This window comes from Mesoplodon bidens (assembly GCF_964165515.1).
Source record: "Mesoplodon bidens genome assembly, chromosome: 3".
NCBI lineage: Eukaryota > Metazoa > Chordata > Mammalia > Artiodactyla > Ziphiidae > Mesoplodon > Mesoplodon bidens.
This window is the reverse complement of record NC_138178.1, coordinates 31,862,257-31,879,226: the sequence shown is the minus strand read 5'-3', so window position 1 is coordinate 31,879,226 and position 16,970 is coordinate 31,862,257. Positions and strand designations below refer to the sequence as shown.

The 16,970-nt window shown below is 51.0% G+C and overlaps 1 protein-coding gene across 1 annotated transcript in view; it reads left to right on the top strand.

The window, feature by feature from the left end:
- Positions 1-6,906: 6,906 nt before the first annotated feature.
- TRPM1 (transient receptor potential cation channel subfamily M member 1) overlaps positions 6,907-16,970 on the top strand; it is a gene marked incomplete at its 3' end in the record, with an annotated part of 136,051 nt that continues 125,987 nt past the window's right edge. Inside the window, exon 1 of the mRNA XM_081227301.1 lies at positions 6,907-7,081. Coding sequence (XP_081083427.1) covers positions 7,001-7,081 — 81 coding nt within the window. The 5' untranslated portion in view covers positions 6,907-7,000. The remainder of the gene's footprint in view (positions 7,082-16,970) is intronic.

Below are 16,970 nucleotides of genomic sequence, written 5' to 3'. Positions count from 1 at the left end.
AAACAGGGAGACTAAAAACAAGGTTTCCATGCACAAGAGCCCACAGCGCCCCCCCCCTACCATTTCACGGGGAGTGGCCTTCCTCAGCTGCGTCCAAGACCCACCCCCCTACCGTAACTCCCACCCTCTCCCTCCTCCGCCTCCTCTGCTTGAACCAGAGGACACTCCATGCTGGTCTTTGCCCGTACCCACCCCTCCCCATTTCATTCCAGACATCACAGCATCGTACCTGTCGACATTCCCATAAAAACACATTTCTTTTCATGTCCAGATTATAAAATTTCTTCCTCTGCTTTTGCTGCCGGTGGGTTGAAAATGCACCCTGGGCCCTGAGAGCTGAGACACAGCCCTGAGCCAGCAGTCCTCATGCTGCTGATGGGGCCCCAGCCCCGGCCTGAGTGAGGCTCTGCACACTGCAGGAATCCCACAGACCCGGGGGCCCCTGTAATCCTGCCCTGTCTGTCTTCTGTCCCAGTCCAGCTCTCAGAGGGGGCCCAAATTACCAGATCCTTGGAGAGGCCCAGCCAAGGCCACCTCCGGGGGCTCTGGCTCTCCCACGCTGACCCTGCCCTGGTCTCCATCCCCCTGGCTCTGCCCGGCCCGGCTCGCCTCCATGTTTTCACACGTGTGGGGACAGGTTTCTTTGGCTTTGCCCTGTGAGGCTCTGCTGAATACAATTTCATGTCCATCCTGCACAGTTTTCCTCAGTCTGGTGTGACTTACCCAGACAGGCCTGCGGGAGACTTTTCCACAGGAGGGCTCTGACATCATTTGGGCCACAAATCAGGGTTAGACCAGATCAAACTTTCAGCATCAAAAACGAGCTCCCACATTTCTCCAAAGAAGACCTTCAGGTGGCCAACAGGCACATGAAAAGATGCTCAATATCACTCATTATTAGAGAAATGCAAATCAAAACTACAATGAAGTATCACCTCACACCAATCAGAATGGCCATCATCAAAAAGTTTACAAACAATAAATGCTGGAGAGGGTGTGGAGAAAAGGGAACCCTCCTACACTGTTGGTGGGAATGTAAATTGGTGCAGCCACTATGGAGAACAGTATGGAGGTTCCTTAAAAAACTAAAAATAGAGTTACCGTATGATCCAGCAATCCCACTCCTGGGTATATATCTGGAGAAAACCATAACTCGAAAAGATACATGTACCCCAATGTTCATAGCAGCACTATTTACAATCACCAAGACACGGAAGCAACCTAAATGTCCACTGACAGATGAATGGATGAAGCAGATGTGGTACATATATACACTGGAATATTACTCAGCCATAAAAAAGAACAAAATAATGCCACTTGCAACAACATGGATGGACCTAGAGATTATCATACTAAGTGAAGTAAGTGGGCAGAGGAAGACAAATACCATATGATATCACTTATATGTGGAATCTTAAATATGACACAAATGAACTTATTTACAAAACAGAAACAGACCCACAAACATAGAAAATAAACTTATGTTTACCAAAGGGGAAAGGGAGGGAGGTATAAATGGGGAGTTTGGGTTTAGAAGATACAAACTACTATATATAAAATAAATAGCAAGGGCTTACAGTATAGCCCAGGGAACTATATTCAATAGCTTGTAATGACCTATAATGGAAAAGAATCTGAAAAAGAATATATGTGTGTGTGTGCTCGTGTGTGCGCACATGTATAACTGAATCACTTTGCTGTACACCTGAAACTAATACAACTTTGTAACTCAAATATACTTCAATTAAAAAAACCAAAGAAACATGAAGAAAACGAGACCCAAATTTTAAACCAAAGGCAAGGATGCGGGGTCCGGAGAAACAAATCACTGGTCATGTGACGGACAGATTCTGATGGACAGTCCCCTCACTGCTCAGACCTGTGGGGCTGTCAGTCAGGATGCTTCCCTGCACAGCTGCCCCTTCGTCCACATGGGGATTCCAGGCTCAGAGGCCACGGTCCGGCTGATGTGCCAAGGACAAGGCGAGGATGAGAGATGGAGAGAGAAGATGTGATCGGGGAGCGTGGAGGCTCCTCCTCCACCGTCCTTCTCGCCTGCTTCCTTCAGCTAGAAGAAATGTGCCACACACAGGGAGCACCCCTTCCTTTTCCTTTAAAGCAAGAGAAACTGCCATTTAACCAAAAGAGGAAGCAGCCAGGCATATTGGAACAGGTTTTGTTTGTTCTTCAGACACTCTGTTCAGTAGCGGCCCTGGAAGGAAGTTGAACAAAGGCGGTGCCGTCACAGAGCGGGAAGCCTTCGGGAAAGGTGGGCGGCAAATTGGATGGGGGCCGAGAAGGACATGGGAGAAAACAGACTTTAAACCCTGACCCCTTCTCTCAAAAAAGAAAAGTACGTTAAAAAAAGAAGTGCAATGTATAATTCTATACATATATAATTATTTTTCATGACATAAATAATACCGTAATATGCTCTATTTGTATAAACTCAAGCAACACACAAAAAAGCAAAAATCCACCTTAACTATCCTCCCCACGTGGGTGCCCCAGTCCTCCTCCCTGGACCTGCTCCTCTCAGTTGCTTTTTGGCCTCTTGCCGTACATTCAGGGCCGACAGACGGTGTGTAAACCCACGGGAGGATGCAGTCTGGGAAGACAGTATCAAACACTTGTCCTGTATGCAACGTGCACATCCACTTAAAACTGTAGCTGGGATGTCTTTCCATGCCCGGGCATAGCCCCACCTCACTCTGCAGTAGCTGCCTACTTTCTCAGAGTATGGATGCACCATCATCTACTTACCAACCCCCTACCAATAAATACCTACGTAGTTTGCAGGTTCAGTGAGAACCAGCAATGTTTCAATGAGAATTTTACTCACAGCTTTGTGTCCATGTGGGCACATGTCTCTTGGCGGTAGATGGCCAAGAAGTGGATTTTGAATATTCATAGAAGCAGCCATTTGCTTTCCGTACCAAGTAAATTTCTTTGCCCATTTAAGTTTTTTCCTTCTCCAGAAATTTTATAAAAGAAAATAAGTAGCACCTGAAATCTCAACACTCTGAGATAATAAACATTACCATTTTTTATACATACACACGCGCACACACAAAGACACCCACGTTTACATGAGTGGGCCTCACCAGCATGCATTATTATAAAAAACTTAAGTACTCTTTGAATGCAGTCATTTTCCTTTTGACTTTCTCTCTCTTTCAACTCCCCACGTCCCTCAGGCACTAATCTTTTTAATCTAATATGGACTTCTGGTTAAACATGGTAGACTGAAAATATGCATTAACCTCTGCTCCCTCCCCAAACCCCACTAAAATGACAGTAAATGGATGACAAGGGCATTATCCCTAAAAGACAAAGAGATCAGCAGAATACCGGACAGCACTCGAGAAATGCCCAGGACATTTGGGAAGCTGGAAAGCAGCTGGGTTGACCGCTATCCTTGATTCAGCAGGGCTGGGGGAGTTGAAACCTAGCTGCCTTCAGTGGGAAGCCCACAGCTGATTTGCCCCTGATGACCCCAGACATTTCAACATTGAGGGGCATCTGAAATCCTTTGGGAAAATATGAAATCAGAAGCAGTTGTAAGTCAGCCCAATAAGCAATTTAATCTCCAGGTGGTCTCCTTCACCCCTCAAGTGACTTCCCTCCCCTCTCCTGGTAGGAGATGAAGTTGCTGTCTGCTGGGGTTGAATCATAAGGCCCATGGATGTGGGAACCCCATGCACAGCCCAAGGAATGAATTCCACTCTGGACACAGGGCACAAGTGGACGCGAAATGTTTGGGACCACTCCTCCCTGGGAAATTTAACAGCCAAGCTTATCCTCCCAAGTCAGAGGCTGGGGGGTTTCTCTCTGCAAGAATTACTTTATAGAAAAGATACACAGATGCTGGTGTTACCAAGGCTGTTGCCCCAGAATCACACCCCTGCCTTCCCTCAGATGGAAACCAATTACTCTAAGTTTTGGGAGAAAGCTACAAAAAGATAAAAACAAGAACTGGTTAGAACCAACTAGGCCCAAGATAGAAGGAGACTTGACATCCAGTGGACCTTGAGCCTCATTAGATGCTCACTGTAATTCATTAGCTAAATGATACACCCATCAGCCCTTGAGAGTTGACAGTTGCCATGACAACAACCAGAAATACCCCTACAAGGGGAGTTGCCTCAATTGCGGGACCAAACCACAACCCTGTTCTCAGATAACTCATGAATATTCCTCAAACTCTTTCCAAATCCCTCCCTTTTACCTCAACCCTCCTATAGATTTGATGTCTCCCCCAACCCCAATTGGGTTGAGCAGTTGATTTGCAAACTAGATTCCCGCTTCTCCATCCTTTGACCATTGAATAAAGCTTGTGTTATTCCAGTCTCAGCATCAGTTTCATCACTGGCTGCATGAATCTGATCAGAAAAAGAAGATGAGGGATGGCGAAGATGAGGGATCTTGGCCCGGCCTAGGATCCTGGTGTGGATTCAGTCGACCAATTCGGCAACACTAGCAAGTCCCAAATACCAGGTCCATGCCAGCCCCCTCTTCACTGAACTCAGCAGTCAGGCACGCTCTCCCAGCTCTTATTCCTAAAAAGAACATTTGAGAAGAGCCCATCACAGGAAAAACAGAAACCAAACCAAATCAAATGAAAAAGAACTCAGAAGAAACAGAAGCAAGGCAAGGAGCAGAAGAAAAAAAATTTCTTTTAATACAATATCTTCAGAGAGACAAGTGAGTATTGCATCTGGGTACCAGATGTTATTTTTTAAATGTAATTTATTTATTTATTTTTGGCCGTGCTGCATGGTTTGTGGGATCTTAGTTCCCTGACCAGGGATCAAACCTGTGCCCTCTGCAGTGGAAGCATGGAGTCCTAACCACTGGACCACCAAGGAATTCCCCAAAAATGTAATTTAGGGAGTGAACAATAGCTCTTGGAAATTAATAACTCAATAGCTAAATTCAATTTTAAGGATGGCAGGAAACGCTGGGGACATTTCCAGAAGATAGGATAGAAAGACAAAGTGAAGGATGTTAGGAGATAAAAAGATTTAAAAAAAAAAAATCAGAGCATCAATCTAGAAAGCCCAACATCTGAAGAATAGGAGTTCCAGAAAGAAAAAACAGAGAAAATGAGGGAATGGGGGGGGCGGCGGTGGGAATTTAAGAAATAATAATTGTGTGGCTGGACCACACTGGCTGCATTTTGCCACCTCCCCTTTCTGCATGATTGAGCTTTAGACTACTCACAAGGAATGCACCCAAACCAGGTAAGTTCCCTGCCAACTTGTACCCTTACCTCCATGTGATATGAAATTGAAGAATGCCTTTTTGCTGATGCAGAGATGGTTAATGCTGCTCAAGGAATAATGGTCAAGAGACCCCGGGGGTAGGGAAAAATCCCGGCTCCTTTCAGACTAGATGTGCTTCTCCCTTAGTAGTCAGATTCTGTATTTAGCTTTGGCCCCTTTAAATTCCCCTGTACCCCTTTCCATGGTGCATTGTGTAACAGGGAATGCTTCCAGATCCCTGCCTGCCCATCCTACCTATATGTAAATTACCTGCAATAAACTTCATAATTGTACTTTATGGAGTGCCTGCTTTTTTTATTTTGGCTGCCTTGGGTCTTCGTTGTTGCACGTGGGCTTTCTCTAGTTGTGGTGAGCAGGGGCTGCTCTTCATTGCAGACCACGGGCTTCTCATTGTGGTGGCTTCTCTTGTTGCAGAGCACGGGCTCTAGGTGTGCGGGCTTCAGTAGTTGTGGCACGTGGGCTCAGTAGTTGTGACTCACAGGCTCTAGAGCGCAGGCTCAGTAGTTGCGGCGCATGAGCTTAGTTGCTCCGAGGCACGTGGGATCTTCCCGGACCAGGGCTCGAACCTGTGTCCCCGGCATTGGTAGGTGGATTCTTAACCACTACACCACCAGGGAAGTCCCACCTGCTTTGTTTTTTGGTCTCAAAGTTCTTTCTCAGTTCTGAGGATATTATTCAATATCCTTTGAACAATAACGTTTTCTAGAACTGAATAAGATGATTTTCCAGATTGAATGAACCCATTAAGTTCCCTCCATAATATTTTTTAAAAATACCATACCAAGGTACATCATACTGAGATTTCAGTACACAGGAGATAAAGCAATAACCTCCAAATAGGAAAAAAAAATCACATTCAAAAGATCATGAATCAAAATGGCAAGGCACTTCTCAACAGAACATTGGGAGCTAAATATAATGGAGCAATGCCCTCAGTATTTTGAGGAAAATGATTTCCAGGCTAACATTTTATACCCAGCCACAGTATCAATCAGATATGAAGGTAGAATAAAAACATTTTCAGCTACGCACTATCTCAAAAAATTATACCACATATATCCTTTAACAAAAAGCTATTGAGCACCAGGCGAGGAAGCAAACCGAGAAAGAGGAAAACATGGGCTCTAGGAAGCAGGATCTCACACAGGAGCAAAGTGAAAGGACAGAGCGCCTGAGTGCCAGCCCAGAATGAACAGGCAGTCGACACAGGATGTACATAAGAGGCCATGTCGCCAGGTTAACAGGGGAGAAAGCGCATGCCCAGGGCTCAGAGGAAGGAGCTATGACCCAAGGGGCTGGGCCTTTGTTCTGATCTTGCTTCCAGACTCTGGAGTTTGGGTTCCGCCCTCCGGAGGCTCAGCCTGCAGCTGTGGGCTGTCTGCCCCGCTTTGCCCATTTCTGCTCTGCCCACCCAAATCCCTCCCGTGTGACCACCCTTTGCAGCCATCACTTTCTCAAAGTGGATTTACTTTCAATTGCCATTTGCTAAATCTGCCCCCTCTAAACCTTGGGGGGATGTAGGGATTAAGCCTGATTACAGATGTTATAGAAGGGCCTGCTTGGTAGCTTCAGAGCGGGAGTGGCTGGAACTGGCACCCACTCCGCCTGGGCTGACCCAGCTGCCCCGCGGGGGCCCCAGGCTCTGGACCCCTTTGCCCGGCCCCGCAGGGCCACCACGGGGGCTGTGCCTCCACCCATCCAGGGATGCGGGAGGCATGCTCATGGGTTCCTTGAAGAAGATGAGCAGCTCCTTCAAAAGGGGTTCACTCAAGAGCGCCACATCGGGGTCACAGAAGGTGAGTGAGCCGGAGGGCAGCCTGCGCGCAGGGGAACCACAGGACGGGGGATGCGGGTCTCCCGCTGTACCGCTTCACAGCGACCACGGCGCGTGGGGATGGGGGTCCGCGTCTAGAGCTCCTGCATCAGAACCACTTCTCGGGAGGGGGCCTCACACTTCCTGCCACTGTACCCGACACCCATACCCTCTAGGCCTGCCCCACCTTGCACACGCTCCCCGCGGCACACGGGGAGGCGCTGGGAGTGTGAGCCGTGCAAGTGTGGAGTCTCACACCGTGATGCTGCCCACTTAGCTCTTGGTGTCACGCCTCCCATTTCACCTTCATTCCTCATCACATGTCTGTGGGAGAATCATGTGGACTTGGGGAACCCTCAAGTGACCATCAGAGGCACCTCAGAGGCCCCGGGAAGGGCCAGGTGGCTCCCAGGACTCAGAGCAGGCTGAGGGGAAGGGGCTGTGAAGCCCCCGCCCCTGGACCCTGGACAGGGCCTTGCAAAGAGGTGTGCTGATTTGAACACCTACGTGTGCTTTTCCCAGGTGGCCGGACTGGGGGCCCTGGGCACCCAGGGCTGCCTTAAATGACCCTCTGAGTGCAGGGGGCCTGGATAGGCCACCACCTCACCCTGCTCCCTGACTACCACTCAGAGGGGTGGTGAGATCCAGCCAGGGGCCCAGCCTGGGCCACCCTGGAGGCCTCTGGACACCTCCTCATCCCCCCAGGCTCAGGGGGGATCTCTGCTTCTTCTGGGGGGTGCCCACTGAGGGCAGAGGTAGGGGAGGCAGAGGAGGTGCTCGAAGCGCACGAGCAGGGGCACACCCTGTGTGGGCAGAGGGGACAAACTTCTCCCATGAGCTCTCACTAGCACCACGTGCAGGTGGTGCCCCAGGAGCTGAGACCCGAGCCGGGACAGGTCACTCACCTGGGCTGGAAGCAGAGGGGTCACCACACAGCTCACCAGGCTTCAGAGTCCCAGCAGTAACTGGGTGGGCAGGTGTGGGCAAGTCTCTCACATCCCATGAGCCTGAAAATACAAACGGAACAAATGAAAGGCTTTCTTTTTTTAAGAAAGAGTTAAAACTGTTTCAGAAATAGGAAGGACCCAAACTTTGGGGGCTCCGTGGGGCATCTATCTGCTTTTGTGCATGTATGAGTCAGCGTTCTTTTTAGGGACAGCGCACACCCATGTCTTGTGCAAATCAAAATCTGCAAACCCACCGCAGCACTTGGCAGGAAAAAGAGACTCAGGTGCAGCCGGGGGCCACATGACCCCCTCCTCCCCAAACCAACCCGTCCACACAGCTCTTGATGATAAAGTCTGAAAAGGAACAGGCTTTTGTTTTTCTTGAAAGTGACGTCTCCTGTTGACCTGTGCCAGGTGTTCTGCCTGATGCTGGTGATGGGATGGGAGCTGGGGAGGCCCCAAGTTGTAATAGGCGGGTTCTGGGCGCAGGAATTCGACAAGATGGGAGGAGGGGGAAGCACTTAAATTTTGCTCAAGACTGAAAAACAGCACCTCATTTATACACACACTCTTACGACCTTTGCTGCAGGACTACACACTGCCAGTTACAAGTCTAAGAACAAAGATCTCCGCCACGGCCCCCCACCCCACTTCCGAGGAGACGCAGCCAAGCTCCTAGAAAAGCAGCACACAGTGAAAAGTCTTAATGGCATCATTTGCCCTATTTATAACAGCCCTCAAGCTGAGAAGTAAAATTGCTGATAGAAAAGTGAATGACAATATGGCTTTTAAGTAAGCTGCTCTTTAAGGCGGGGCCAGGAAACAGCCACAAAATCACACAGGCAGAAAGTGGACTCTGCTCATTCTGTTCTCTCACATACTTGGCCCTACTTTGACATCACTAGCTTGGTGCCAGTTCCCTATTTCCTAACCAAAGCCACATCCCTCTGCCCAGTGTTCACTGAAACACACTAGCTGTCCCTGTGGAAAAAAAAAACCAACACAAGGTACAGCGTGTACAAGCCTCCCTGGGGTCATCTTGGCCGGACCTCTCATTGTCAAAGGCAGATCTGGCTCTTAGTCCACATCTGGTCAGCTCTTCCCACCTCTGAAGCTCTTCCTTTGCTCTTAGACAAACAGGGATGGCCAGCATTCAGTCCTGGGGCCATGAACAAAACCCAGTGGACTTTGGAGCCCCTGGAGCTCCATCCTCAGCTCCATCCTCAGAAGGTCCCTCTTCCAGAAAAAGCCTCGAGTATTTATGTGGGAGATAGAAAATGTGCCTGTGATTCCTTGTCTTCACTTTGATCCCTGCCTACATTTTATTTAGCTAAAAGTTGCAGACAACGTTTAGAGTCCACAGCCAAGGTCCTAAAGGCAACTAAATAATAGTACAGTCCAGCAATTTTACCCTAGAGTCGACCTCGAAAAATTGTAGCCCACGTACTCAAGGAAACATACACAAATGCTCATGTCAGCATCGCGTGCTGCAGAAAATCAGAGAGAACCAAAACAATCCATCTAGGAGGGTAAGGATCGGCCTCTGTTTATTCAAACAATGGAGTACTCTACAACTCTTGAAATGAATAAGCAAGCCACTTGTCTCAACATGGATGCATTGAATAAAAAAGCAAACCTTGAAAGCGCACTCTTTACAGAAATTGTAGAACACAGGAAAATTCCACATAAATACGTATATTTCTTCAGGGTGGAGGTGGTTAGCTGTATCTGTAATGTACTCTCTCTCTCCCCCTCCTTCCTTCCCACCGTCCTTTTAAAGCGAAAAAAAAAATACGAAGCACATATGGAAAGTCAAAGCATCTGTAACAGGACTGTGGGTCCTCACTTACCTGTTGTATTAGTCATGTCTCTGATTTTGAAATCAAAGGCATGTTTTCATGACTTTTAAAAAATGTTCTAATACTTTTAAAGGAGGCCACAGGGAGAGTGAGGGTAAACCCAAGTGTCCTGACGTGGGGCTGCCCCAGCTGGCCCCACAGAGCATGAATTCTGAGTGAGGACAAAGCACATTACAAAGTCAGGCTGAGAAGGGACTCCTGTAAACTCTCCCTGATTTTTCTGAGCCTCCTTCTCCCAGTCGGTGTGCTCTGCTGGCCCCCTAGCTTCAGGCTGGGGTCACGGCCATCGGTGTCACCTCCTGCAGCCCCGTCACCCCTCCCCTCGGAGCAGCAGCGGCAGCAGGTGTGTGTCCAGGTCAGGGACAGGGCTCCTACCTCAATAAACTTTGGCACTAGGACCAGATCCAGCTCCCCATGGGGTCGTGCCAACCCCACTTCTCAGAGGGCCTTGCTGGAACCTAGGGTGTCATGTACACCCACATAGCCTGCATTTGGAATCCACTTGAAAGCAGAATTTCACACGTAAATCCAAAACAATCCCCATTCTGGAGTGGGAGGGGACCCCGGCTCCCCACTCCTTGGTAAAGGCCCTGAAGGTACCAGACGCATCCCAAACTCACCCATCCCTCTATGGCTTCCCCATCACACGCAGAACAAAAACTGAAATCTGAGGGTGGTGAATGGCCACTTGTGGTCTTGTTAAACTTTCAATCCATTATAGACTGGTACCTTCATAAAATGCAATAAAAATGAATTACTAAAAAATGAAATTTTACAAAGATATACAAAACTAAAGCCTTAAGGTTTGTAAAAAAGTTATTAGGGCTTCCCTGGTGGCGCAGTGGTTGAGAGTCCGCCTGCCGATGCAGGGGACACGGGTTCGTGCCCCGGTCTGGGAAGATCCCACATGCCGCAGAGCGGCTAGGCCCGTGAGCCATGGCCGCTGAGCCTGTGCGTCCGGAGCCTGTGCTCCGCAAGGGGAGAGGCCACAACAGTGAGAGGCCCGCCTACCGCAAAAAAAAAAAAAAAAAAAAAAAAAAAAAAAGTTATTAAATTTAACAAACGTCCATTGATTCCTTCAAATTGCTGACTGACGCTGCTCTCGCCTTCTGCTCTAATGGTCTGCAGCCCATGCTGGGAGCACAGTTTGAGTACAAGTGTCCAGGAGACCACACGTTCCATTTAATCCCCGCCCCCACCCCGGGGAGCAGGGACTCTGGTCCCCTTTCAGGCTGAGAAAGAGTCGCAGAGCGGAGCCGAGCCAGGGGAGCCTCAAGCCGGCCCCGTCTTTCTCCGGGCGCTGCGGTGCCTGACCCGCCAGCCTCTGAGCTGGGCAGGGGGGCTCGCTCCCACCTGGGTGAATACGGGGCTCGGGGGGCTCCCGGGCCAAGGAACAGGCCCCAGACCCCATACCCACACCTGAGCAGAGTTCCCCAGGCAACCAGGCAACCCGTGGGAGAAGGGGCACAGGGCCTGGGTGAGGTAGGGGTGCCACAGGGGGCCCCAGCCTGTAGACAAACCAGCCAGCCGGCAGATGCTCCCTTCACCCACGTGACGACAGGTATTCCTGGGGACCGTGTGCCCAGCGCGTCTCTGGGGCTGGTCGGTTTGCCCCACCTGCCGGCAGGTCCCAGCTTCTCGTTTGCTTGGATTCCTCCCTGTTCTGCAGCCCCTACTTTTAGCCCAGGGGCAGAAAGGTCACGGGTCTGGTTCTTCCACTCTGAGAGGCCCAGACCAGGTCGGGGAGGGGGGAGGAGGGCAGGGAATGGGCTTTGGGGTCACTGGCTCAAAGGACACCGCCTCCTGCAGTACCAGAGAAGGGACGAGGGAAGAAACTGCCAGGGAGACAGGGAGACACGAGGCCAGAGGTGGTGGGTTGGGCTGCGGGCTCTGTGTTTGAGGAGGTTGGCGGGGGGGGGGTGGGGGGTGGACGGTGGAGGGGAAGCAGGTCTGAAGCTGCCCGGTAGCACTCAGGGCCTCAGGGCTGATGCTGCGTCCAGGCTGGCCTGAGAGGCACCCCTGGGCTGCTCAGGAGTCGAGACCTGGCCAGAGCCCCCCGTGACTGCTGCATCGTCCATCTAGCCTGCAGCTTTTGCTTCGGGCAAATACTCAGGGGGAGCTGCGTGACCCTGGGCAGGTTCTGCCCCTACCCCGCCCCAGGGTAAAGGGGATGCCAGGGGGAGAGACCCTTGGAAGGTGGCCCTGTGAGTTCCGTGGAGGACTCTGTCCAGGAGAGTCGGGAAACATTTGGTTGTTTTGTTCAGTCAGCCTGAGGGTGAAGGAGAGGCATCACAGGCTCGAGTAAAAATCTCTGATGAGTTGGGAGTGGCTGTATGTAACCGAGATGTCCTCTTGCTTCAGGACCCCCAGGGGGACCCTCTAAAGCCTAACACCAAGTAAACCCTGGAGACAGCAGCCCCAGGGTGTGCTGAGCCCCAAACTAGAGGGACCACAGAGTCCCCTGTTAGAGATTCACAGCACACACCAGCATATTAAAGGTTCTGATAAGTCTTGCAAGAAAGAACTTCCATTTAACTCAAAATGCCCTACAGAAACCATGTTCATGTCACTATTTTTGGAGCCCAGGCCTGAAACACCATGCTAGGCTACAGGAAAGGCAGGAGTTGACTCCTGGGGGTGAAATACAGAATCCCCCTCACTCCTGATTCCTGCACAGCCTTCATCCACACAGGCCCCGGGGTGCGGCCGTCATGGAATGCTGAAATGTTTGTGAAAGAAAGGAGGAGAAGAAAAAGATTTTGCCACAAAAATCACTATCGAAATCTAGAAGTTCACCAGCAGAATATTTTTAAGTTGTAGCTGACAAACTTGGCAGGATGTCAGAAGGAAAGAGGATTTAAAAGGTGCACACAACCGGCCATGCAGCCTCTGCACCCCGAGGGCTCCAGGCGGCTCCCAGTTCACTCGCAAAGGCGTGAAGACAGCATCCGGTTCTCAGGCCCCCTCCAGTTACACAGAGCAAGTTATTGCTGAATGCCTTGCAAAAACTCGGTTTCTTAGAAACAGCCAGAGACCTTCCCTCCTTAATGGGATCTGGAATGCTGTTTTCTCAGGGATTTACATGATGTCACTGGGGGATGCAGCCAGATGGGGCTCCTCAGAGACCAGGGTAACTCTTTTGGCTGCGGGCCCTTCTGAAAGCCACCTTCTCTCACCCACCCCCAACCCCAAAGCCATCAGGGGCCTCTGGTCTTGCTCTGTCCATTCCTGTGTTTCCCAATGTCACCCAGAGCGTCCCCGAAAGCCACAGTGACACCCCAGGCAGCCAGCAACCTGGAAGTTTTCGTGTCCTCCGGGGTGGGCCAGAGCCCTGGGGGGAGGGTCTCTCCCAGCTCCTCTCTGTCTCCTCCTTTCCTTCTCCTTCACCCCAGGGTTTGCGTCCTGCCTAGTCTCCCCAGCCCTCACCCAGGTCCCAGCACCTGCCCCCTTCCACCCTCAGGTCCCTCCCAGGCAGAATGGTGATGCTTGTGGTTAGGCTGATCCAGTGTTTTCCCAGCATCCCGACGTGTGCCATTTTCCTGTAAAGGGTCCAGCCGTATCTCAGCCCTCGGGGTGTGCACGTGCGGGGTGTGGGGGTTTGTTCTATTTTAGGTGTGGTGTACAGGGCATCTGCGGGCTGCCCAGGGCCACAGCAGACCCCTGGTGTTCAACCCCGGGTGCCCCGCTCCCAGCAAGCCCCGGAGATGATCAGGCCACCCAGCCGTTTTATAGCTGACAGAACTGAGGCCACCCTGGGCGCTGTCTGCATGCTGGTCAACCAGACTGCCGCCCCCCTGCTCCTCAAAGGTTTCTGGGGGAGGACTAAATACAATTGCTCCCGGAGGTGGCACGATGAGCATCCTGGAACAGCATTGAGCCAATGGGAGCTCTCCTTCTCTGACCTGGATGCCGGGCTTCTGTAACTTGCAGGAGGACAACACCCACCAGCTGCTCTTTCATCTTTTTGTTCTCCCATGAGGGAGGGGCAAGCTTCCCCCATTCCCAGAACAAAGCCACTCCTGCACGGTGAGAGGCCCACAGGCACCTGACAGCTCCTCTTGGCTGACTCATTTATTCCTGGGGACTTCGATTTCCATGATGGAGAAGGAGCCTTCCCCCCTACGCCACGTGGGGTGCCGCTCAGTCAGAGCAGCCACCCCGAAGTCCACAGCTGGAGGGTTTGCCTGGGACCTCATCACTCACCCCAGGCTTATTAGTACAATTTCATTCTTTCATCTGCGTTTCAAAAGGTCCAGAGGCCAGAGCCCTGCTGTCCTTAGGCCTATGATTCTGATCCATTTCATTGGAAGATCTTTGAATGAGAAAGTCATCTTGTGGCTTTGTCCCTTCGTGAGACCCCTGGGCTTAGCCTGACCTGTCTCCCTTCCCTCCAAAGACACACTGGGCAGCTCTTGGAGAAGGCTGAGGATGCAGTGGCAGCCCTGGTGACCTCCGACCCTCCCCTTGCTCCCTGGCCCTTGTTGCATTTCTTCCATTGCACACAGCAGATCAGAAGCCACAAACTAGGGCTTCCCTGGTGGCACAGTGGTTAAGAATCTGCCTGCCAATGCAGGGGACACGGGTTTGAGCCCTGGGCTGGGAATATCCCACATGCCTTGGAGCAACTAAGCCCATGCACCACAACTGCTGAGCCTGAGCTCTAGAGCCTGCGAGCCACAACTACTGAAGCCTGCAAGCCTAGAGCCCGTGCTCTGCAACAAGAGAAGCCACTGAAGTGAGGGGCTGCGAGCCATGGCAAGGAGTGGCCCCACTCGCCGTAACTAGAGAAGCCCACGCGCAGCAGCAAAGACCCAATGCAGCCAAAAATAAATAAATAACTTTATTTTTAAAAAAAGAAGCCACAAACCAAGCCCTTCACCAGACCTGCCATCCCTAGAAGGCAGCTCAGCTGCCCCCCACCTCCCTGGGGCCTCGGCCCTCTTCAAAATTCCCTCCCCAGGAGTTTTTCAGCAGCTAAGAAAATTCATGGCTTATCCACATCAAGTCCATCTGTGTCTTGGGACACGCTTCCTCTTGTGAATGCAGGTAAATGTCTGGAAAAGGTGCGACTGACCCTGAGAGGTATCACATCGTCTAACAGTGGGCTTTGCTGGCACCCTTGATCATCAGCTCTGGAGCGACACCAGCACCCAATCTGAGAGCAGCCTGGAAAAGAGCCAGAGGAGAGGGGAGGCCCCAGTCCAAATCCCAGTTTTGCTGTGTGGCCACAGGGAAGCCACTCAACCCCTGTGGGCTTCAGTTTCCTCATCAGTAAGATGAGCTGGTTTTGCATGTACCGTTTCACTAGAAAATTCCTTCCTTTCTACATGTTTTATACCATGAAAAATGAAAAAAAAAACACCAAACAAACTTGTAACAGGTCACAGTTTTAATTTTTAGAATACTGGCTGAAAGGCAAACAAAATCCCATGATGATCAGCTAGGAAGTTGTTGGTAGAAATGTGACATGATTCTTTGTTCTCTGCAAACCCACTGTGGTGTTTTAGTAAAGCCAGGTGCCCGCCATCATTCCCCAGCAAGCACATCTTAGCCCTGCTGCATGCTGCGGGGCTCCTCTTGGAGCTCAGGGACCACTGATGGCAAATCAGAAAACAACACCACTGTCAGGGGCAGACATCCAGCAGGGTCAACCTGAAGATGTGCACCACGAAGCAGAATAACACAGTAGCAGGAGGGGCCAGAACATTCAGGAGCTGCAATTCTTCTTTGGTCCCAGGGAAGGAGACATTGAGCAAAGGTCAAGGAGGGGAGGGAGGGAGCCATCCAGACGCCTGTAGGAAGAGCATTCAGGCAGAGGGAACAGCCAGTGCAAAGGCCCTGGAGCAGGAGGGTGTCTGGTGAGTTGGAGGAGAGTCGAGAGGGACAGAACTGGAGCGGGGGGCGTGGGAAGCAGCAGGAAACAGAGAAGGCCCTGGAGGCCCTCAGCTCTGGAGGCCACTGCACAGGACTTTACTGCAGTTGGCTTTTACCTGTTATGAAGGGTTTTGATTCAATAGTAAAAGGGAGATTGTCCAGGAACGTTGAGATTTGGGATTTGTGGGGGGTTGTCTCTGGATTAGACTGGATTTCCCTTTCCACAGGCTTGGAAGAAATGCTGGCTTGAACAATGCAGTGCTTCAGATGCTTTCTAATTTTACATGATGCTGTGACATGTATTTCATGGTGGAAGACAGTCCCTGTGTTCATAGGGCAAGCATGACAGGGGCTGGCAGGGTGAGGGGAAACACACAGGGAAACAGAGCCAATGTCACAGTGGCTGGGGCACCCTGCTCCCCTGAAACCCCAGAGTCCACGCCAGCGCCTTCCCGGCCCCCTGCTGCCCATCCCCCTCATCCCACATGCAGAGGAAGCAGCACAAGCCCTCCCGTCCTCCCTGAGATAAAGCCCACCAGCCACATTTTGCTTAAGGCTCCTACACACTCAGACTGAAAAGTATACACACGTGGAGGGGTTTGCAGGTGGAATCATCTTTACTCAAATAGGATTACATAATTCTCATCACTGCAACTTTAGTGCTCCATTTCCTCTTTCAGGGAGCATCCCTATAAACCAGCAGATTTAGAGCTAACTCTCTCGCATTTCTGGATACTTCATCCACATGTGTGTACCTGTAAGGAGGACTTTCTTTTTCCTCCCCTCCTCTTCCCTGCCCACGTAGCTCTGCATGTGTGACACGGCTTCATTATCACTGTGCTCCAATGAGCGGCAGTGGAGTCTGCGTACATAGAATGTGTACACATATCTTGGGTTTTTGTCAGTGTTTGCTTCTAAAGATGGGATCAAAATTAACACGTTTCTCTGTATTTTGGGACGTAGATGATTTAAGATTCTTGAAACCAGGCCAATCCCTTCATCTGAGGAAACCGAGGCCCAGAAAGGGGTGACCTGCTAGACTTGGCTGGGCCTCCCTTGCCCCGCAAGACCCTGTCCCCCTCCCCCTTCAGTGCTTCTGCCGACATGGCGCCCCGCGGCTCCGCCCACTGGTCCAGCGGTCTGAGGGCCTTGCACTCGCTGCTCCCTCCTCCGGGCTTTTCTCCCACGGGCT